Raw genomic sequence first — 6,380 nt, 5'->3', positions numbered from 1 at the left:
TCATGCATATTTTAAGAAAGTTTGGGTGATATTTGCTTATGATTTTCATCAGAATATTTTCTTCTATACAACTTAGACGTATCAACGAGTCAGACTCCAAACAGTATAGGTCATCATGAATATGGCTCTTAGTTTTCTCCAGTAAAACTGTAGAAAGGGTACTCAAGGTTTCAACATACACTTCACTTTCTAAGTAAAGGTCCCACAATCTTTCCCAAACCTTCTGCTTCTGGTTGGATGCACCAATAGTTGCCTCATACAATTATTGGAATTATTAAGAACCCAAATAAAACACAAGCTTTCCTTTATTATTATTGTTTTCTTATTGCAACAAATACTCAGTTTCTTGCTGATGCATTATGAAGCTTTGATAGCTTGAATTTTAAATTTGGTCATCTTAAGAATGATCACAAAGGTTTTTGTTTTTCATTATCTACAGAGATTTTAACCAAAGTTACATTGTAACACACAAATGCTGTCTTGTCTTTAAGGCACAACACATCAGTATGAACATTCTGTTTGCCAAACTTAAAAAAAGAGACATGATTAGATTCCCATTTCCCCTCCCGCTACCCTCCCCGACAAATGAAAGAAAAATTGCATCCACTTTCAAAGTCAGCTGCTAATAAAGTCACAGTAAATTACTTTCATCAATAATTTACACAAATTACAGGTCTAGATAGGACTGTCCTTACACAGTCTGAGTGCATTCCAATTCAGATTTTCTGGGCTAGGTAGGCTAAAGTCAGATTCAAACCTCAGGGCTGAGAAGATCTCCCATTTTGAGGAATGTTGTTGAACCTTGTCAGACGGAGCCTGTGTTGGTGCTTTGCCAGGGTGAGAGCTCTTTGCTAAAGCTGTTACTTCCAGTTAGGACTCATTCGGTGTGTACCAGCAACCTCCACAGATTTTTTTTTTTAAACCATTAAAGTGTTGTAAATATAAGACCATAGAGCTTCCTTTCTGTAGCACTAAAGTTTAATTCCATTCAGCAATCTGAATTCTTCATTCTGGAATTCTCATTCCAAATATGATTTCATCCTTTAAGACAATTTATATGTGTAAAGCCAGAGGCATTGAATCACACATAAAAATTCAGTGTACTTGAAATATAAAAAAAAAAAACAAAAAACAAAAAAAAAACGGATCTCCAGCTAGAGAACACAGTTACAAATACTCTAATTCCAGTGCTTGATGTAGAGCCAAGAGGTCTGAATGACTTGATATCCTCCAAAAGGGCATATTGTGCTGTGTGGTTAAGAGAGGGAGGGATGGGAGAGAGAAGGGGAAGGGATGGAGAGAGAGCATAACTATTATTTCAGTGAAGCAGCGGTCCGCACAAGGAAGTGTAGTTCACCCAAGTTCAAGGGAGGGAGTTTAAGGGAGGGACGATCATATTTGAAGGTTTGGTAGCATCAATGTGGTATTGTCAAAATAATAGAGAAATAGATCTGAACTGGATTTTAATGATAATAAAAGAAAGGAATGAGATTTCTTAAGTAGTTTAATATTTATTTTGGAAAGTGTCATTACTAATCTCAGCATCCGGGAAAGCAAGCTGAGCGTCAAAATCCTACGTGGCTGGAGGAAAACAAATTTTACTTACTACGTCACTCCTTAAGGTCCATCTCTCAGAAAAAATGATAAACTTCCTAAATCCAAGGCTTTTTGTCCATTTGAGAGGAAGAGGGTGAATTCCTTTCTACATTAAAATATAATTTGAAGCTGGACTATATAAGGTAGAAGAAAATGTGGGGATGATCAAGTTTCTTACTTGTCTGGGGTAAGTAATAATTTAAGCCAGCAGAGTTGACCTGATTTATTTCCTTGGTGTGGGATTGAGGGAAAGCACTCCAGCATGCATGCTCAAGGGGGAGATATCACCCCCTTACGGGGACAAAAATGAGTTTCTGTGGGGAAAAAATTCTTAGATATTACAATGGTTTGTGGCTCTCCAAAGCTATACCAGTAATGGTATATGCGTGGTATTAAAATTTCATGAATGGTTGTAATTAGGAAAAAAAATGTCTAAAAATACTTCATTGTGGACAATAATGAAAAAAAGGAAATAATGCACTATAGCAATTAACAAAACCAAAACTTTATTTGTAAGTTTGGGCTGATCACATCTTGTAGACTATATATTTGCATGTAAAATGGAAATATATGTATATTATATGTAACATGGAAAAGACACTTTATTATAAAAATGAATAATTAAAATAATAATCTCTATTGTTATATAGTTTTTTACTGCCCAATATGGTAGCCACTAGCCCAATATGGTTATTGAGCTCTCAAAATGTGGCAAGTCCAGTTCAAAATACACACTGAATTTCGGAGACTTAGAATTGTTTTAAAAATGTAAATATCACATGAATAGTTTTTATACTTATTAGGTGTTTAGACAATAATATTTTGAGTATATTGGTATATCATTAGAACTAATTCTACCTGTCTCTCTTTTTAATTTTTTTTAAACACTGCTTCCAAAAAATTTAAAATTACAAATATGGCTCACAGCATATATTTCTATAGGGGAGTTCAGTTGTCAACTTTGAAATTTCTTCTTAGATTTACAAAACAAACTATGCTTTTGGGTCAAATTAAAGCACAAAATTCACCTAGAAGTAACTTTTTAAAAATTCAGCTCAGATCTATTTGTAATAGCAAAATAGTACTTTATATTTTTGCACATGCGATTACAGCTACATCCAAAGAAGAGCATGCATTCCGGATACTAGAGAAACCAACCACCTGTGTTTCAAAATAGAATTATAAGCCTTCACCATCACCAAAACTGTACCTACATAAACAACCATTTGGAAATAGCATTCTAACCAAGGTTCTTATCCACTTGGAGTCATGCCTTTTTCTCCTGAAGTTTTGGGTTTAAAGCCGAAGGTGTTAACAACTGGTATACCAAGTCTAGTTTTCACGCCACGCATAAATGGGGTTGACTTTATAAATTTTAATTTTCAAAGGCATATACCATTTCTGGTTTGGAAAAGCGAATTTGATTAGTCCTGACCTAGATGTGTGTGAATTTCACATAGGCTAAAAGACATGTAAAGTGCTTGCTATGGTGGCTGCACTGACTGCTCTTTGTTGTGTGTAATTACGGTGCCAATATGAAAAATTGAAACAACAAGGACTCGGGACACTGACAAACTCCAGAAGATATTTCAACTGTGTGCAACCGGAAGGATTTCAAGTGGTCGTCAGCTTGGGTCACTGACACTGCTAATTAAGACGGAGGGGCACTGTGGGAGGATGAGTCTGAAACAACTCTCTTAATGTTATGGAAAAGCATGGAATATTTCAAGTATGGCTTCCAACGCGTCACCAAACCTTCTAAAGTGGAAGCTCCTTCTTTTTCTCCATTTTGCTTGATTTGAATTGACCACAAACATAAATCGTATCTTTTACCTTTCTAGTATCACTATAAACTTTCCTAGGAAACTGTTTATGTTGTTTTTTTTCGGGGGGAGGGCGAGGGGGGACAGAAATCAGATAAACACTCCAGCACATGCAAGTGTTTAGTGAAGGCTTTATCAGATGATTATTTGAAATCTCCTCAGGATAATAAAGACAATATTCTTTCTATGTAAAACAATATATGCTGACATGTCATTATTCAACAATACTTATTCATCATTTTGCTTTGTTTTATCAATTATATCACTTTAATCCTGGCTAGATGATATTCTGCTATCAATCAGTGAAGGAAGCGGTAGATCTCAGTTGTGTTGATCGATAGTCTGGTATCTGGGGCCAATCTTGATATCATTCTCCTTTTGATGTTGGACCAACCAGTTAATGGTTTTTTAATTGCCTTGATTTTTTCAGAAATATGGGCCAGATGAAAAGGCTGATTTAAATACCTAGGGCCTATGAGATCTTCTGAATATATTCAAAGCCAGCTGCTTGGCTTCAATCAAGTACCAATGACTCACCAAAACAAATAACACTCTTCTAGAAGATGTAAAGGACATTGCCTCTAAGTCTCTATAACAAGTTGGCACAAAAGGATTTGAATAATATATCCCACTCCAATAGCATTTATTAACTTCTCTAGTAAGTTTTCTTCTTCATCTATTAAAGCTACCCTCAGATTTATCATCATGGGGCACAATTACTACTAGGCACTCGCAAGGACCATATGGCATAGAGGATGGATGGGAAAAGGGTAAGAACTGAGCCACTCACATGGCTTTCTATGGAGCTCGTTAAGCGTCTTTAATCTTGTTGAACTTCATGTGCTCAAAAACGTTTTTTTCCCCCCATCTTTCTTATATCTGTGTGTATTACACACACACACACACACACACACACACACACACACACACACATAAGCACACACACAAATAAATGTAACTAAATGTTCCTATATTTCCTATGAAGTTTCAGGCAAAAAAAATGCTAGACTCCAAATGGTTTATTTGAATGTAAGTACTGACCTTCTCATGCTCTTACTGCTTTGCATCTATAAATTTAAATCATTTGTCAAGCTGCCATTGGGCCAAACTACAGGAATGCAAACAGAAAAGCTTGCATTAGAAGTATCACACCAACATTGTTTGAAACAGGTTACCTTTTTTGCTGCCTGTTCTTCTTCTACACCATCCCCAATTACAACATATACTACTTTTCTGCCAAACCTTTGCATTATTCGTTCAAAGCAACTTTCTTTTCCTGGAAGATAAACAAGATAAAGTTCAGAGTGAAGTTACCTGGTTAGCGGCATGCTCCTCATCTCGGCCATCTCCAATCACAACATAAGTTATGTTAGTGCCAAATCTGGACACTATACGCTCAAAACAGCTTTCCTTGCCTGAAAAACAATGCACTGCTTATTCTTCCAGCCATTGCATTCATTAACCTAAAGATTCATAAAGTGTTAAGTTACTTTCTCTTGAACATCAATCACTTAAACTTGCTTGCAAACTCTGGGTTTATGAAATCAACAAATATGGTTGAATACTCTAAGTCTTTACTTAAGACAGATTATTAAATGAATGTATTTCACACTCCAAAAAAAGTCAGTAGGGCTAAGCATCTAATTGGAAAAAAAACTTATATCTCTTTTATATCTTTCGGTCCATTAAAAGGCTATAGGAACAACTTTACAAGCAACTATCAGTTTTTACATTTATTTGTGTAATTCTACATTTTATCTAGTTTGTTTTAATTAGTATAGACAAGTCAGCTAAAATTATTACTGTGAAAAACTGAAGGTTCACCTAGAACGAAAGAGGAAATACTAAGATATGGATTTATCTTGATAAACACTTCCTTTCTTCAAGTGGCTGGGAGCTAGTCTGCTCAGATTAATTGTACTAAGGGTGCTGTTTGCTTGGACCACAGCACTGGTGACACTAGTATCCTCTGATCGCACTATGGGAATAACACCACAGAATTTTTACATGTTCTTTGTTTTTACAACATTGGCATTATTCTCTGAATTTCATCCCCAGCATGTTCATTCAGTCAAGGCTTCTTTTTCACTTTTTCTTACTCTGATAGTTCAGAACTCCAAAAAATACTAGCTTAAAGGGAAAAATAAAAATGATTTTTTTTTCAGATTAAAGATAAGGAACAATTTGGCCAGTAAGAAAGAATGTTGTCCTTACTAGAGGAAACGTTTATGCTTGTGTAAAACTACTTGATTTGTCAAAAAGCAAAATCGGGTTCGATGTATTAATCCTGCTAGCATAAATACACTTATATAAAAAATGAATGGGATTGGTACCAGGGCTCTGAATGGCAGTGCTTAGGACAATGAGGAATTTACTTTACGAAAGCTTGCCTCTCTTTAACTATACTCCCCAAACAGCTGTAGCTGGGGGCTCTTTTTGCCTGTGCCAATATCAGAACTCTGCAAGGCCCAGGGCAGGTTATTTCTGGTAGGGGATTTTAGGATTCAGAACTCTTGTCAAGACGCCAGAGCCTGTTTGTTGACCTTCAGGGCACATTGTACAACCCATCTATTTCCCCAGGCATTTCCTTGACAGACAACAGAATACATGAGTTGTTTTCTTTTAACTCTTTCAAGATGGCAGAAGTTGATGAGCTTTTGTTTTTGAAAGTTTCTTAGAAGTCTTAGAGCCTGTGAGAGGTACTTAAAGTCAAAGATGGCTCCATAGATAGCTATGATCTAAATAAACAAGGCTGTAGTTCTTTGATTGCTACTGAACGTTTCTGGAAATGTGGATTTCCAGCCATTCATATGTTATGAATGCTCCAATTATGTTTTCTGATTCACGAAACTTTTTTTCCCCTGGAATTAAGGTTACTCGTTCAATCCATCTGACACTCCCTTATAATGCCAAAACAGTACTTTTATCTTAGATCTAGATTATTGCATATGCAAGGATGTA

General features: G+C 35.9%; 1 protein-coding gene across 7 annotated transcripts in view; it reads right to left on the bottom strand.

The window, feature by feature from the left end:
- Positions 1-606: 606 nt before the first annotated feature.
- The window catches only part of EYA4 (EYA transcriptional coactivator and phosphatase 4), a 318,714-nt gene continuing 312,940 nt past the window's right edge, over positions 607-6,380 (bottom strand). For 3 of the 7 annotated variants that reach the window (XM_079939671.1, XM_079939673.1, XM_079939676.1), the window contains 2 exons: positions 4,734-4,834; positions 607-1,248 (listed from right to left, as the gene is read on the bottom strand). In XM_079939671.1, coding sequence (XP_079795797.1) covers positions 1,168-1,248; positions 4,734-4,834 — 182 coding nt within the window. In that variant the 3' untranslated portion in view covers positions 607-1,167. Of the gene's footprint in view, positions 1,249-4,594; positions 4,696-4,733; positions 4,835-6,380 lie in introns of all 7 variants that reach the window. The other 4 variants (XM_079939670.1, XM_079939672.1, XM_079939675.1 and 1 more) reach the window with 2 other exon arrangements.

Source organism: Stenella coeruleoalba (genome assembly GCF_951394435.1).
Source record: "Stenella coeruleoalba genome assembly, chromosome: 12".
Classification (NCBI taxonomy): Eukaryota; Metazoa; Chordata; class Mammalia; order Artiodactyla; family Delphinidae; genus Stenella; species Stenella coeruleoalba.
Note: the sequence above shows the minus strand (reverse complement) of the source record. Positions and strands in the feature narration are given on the sequence as shown.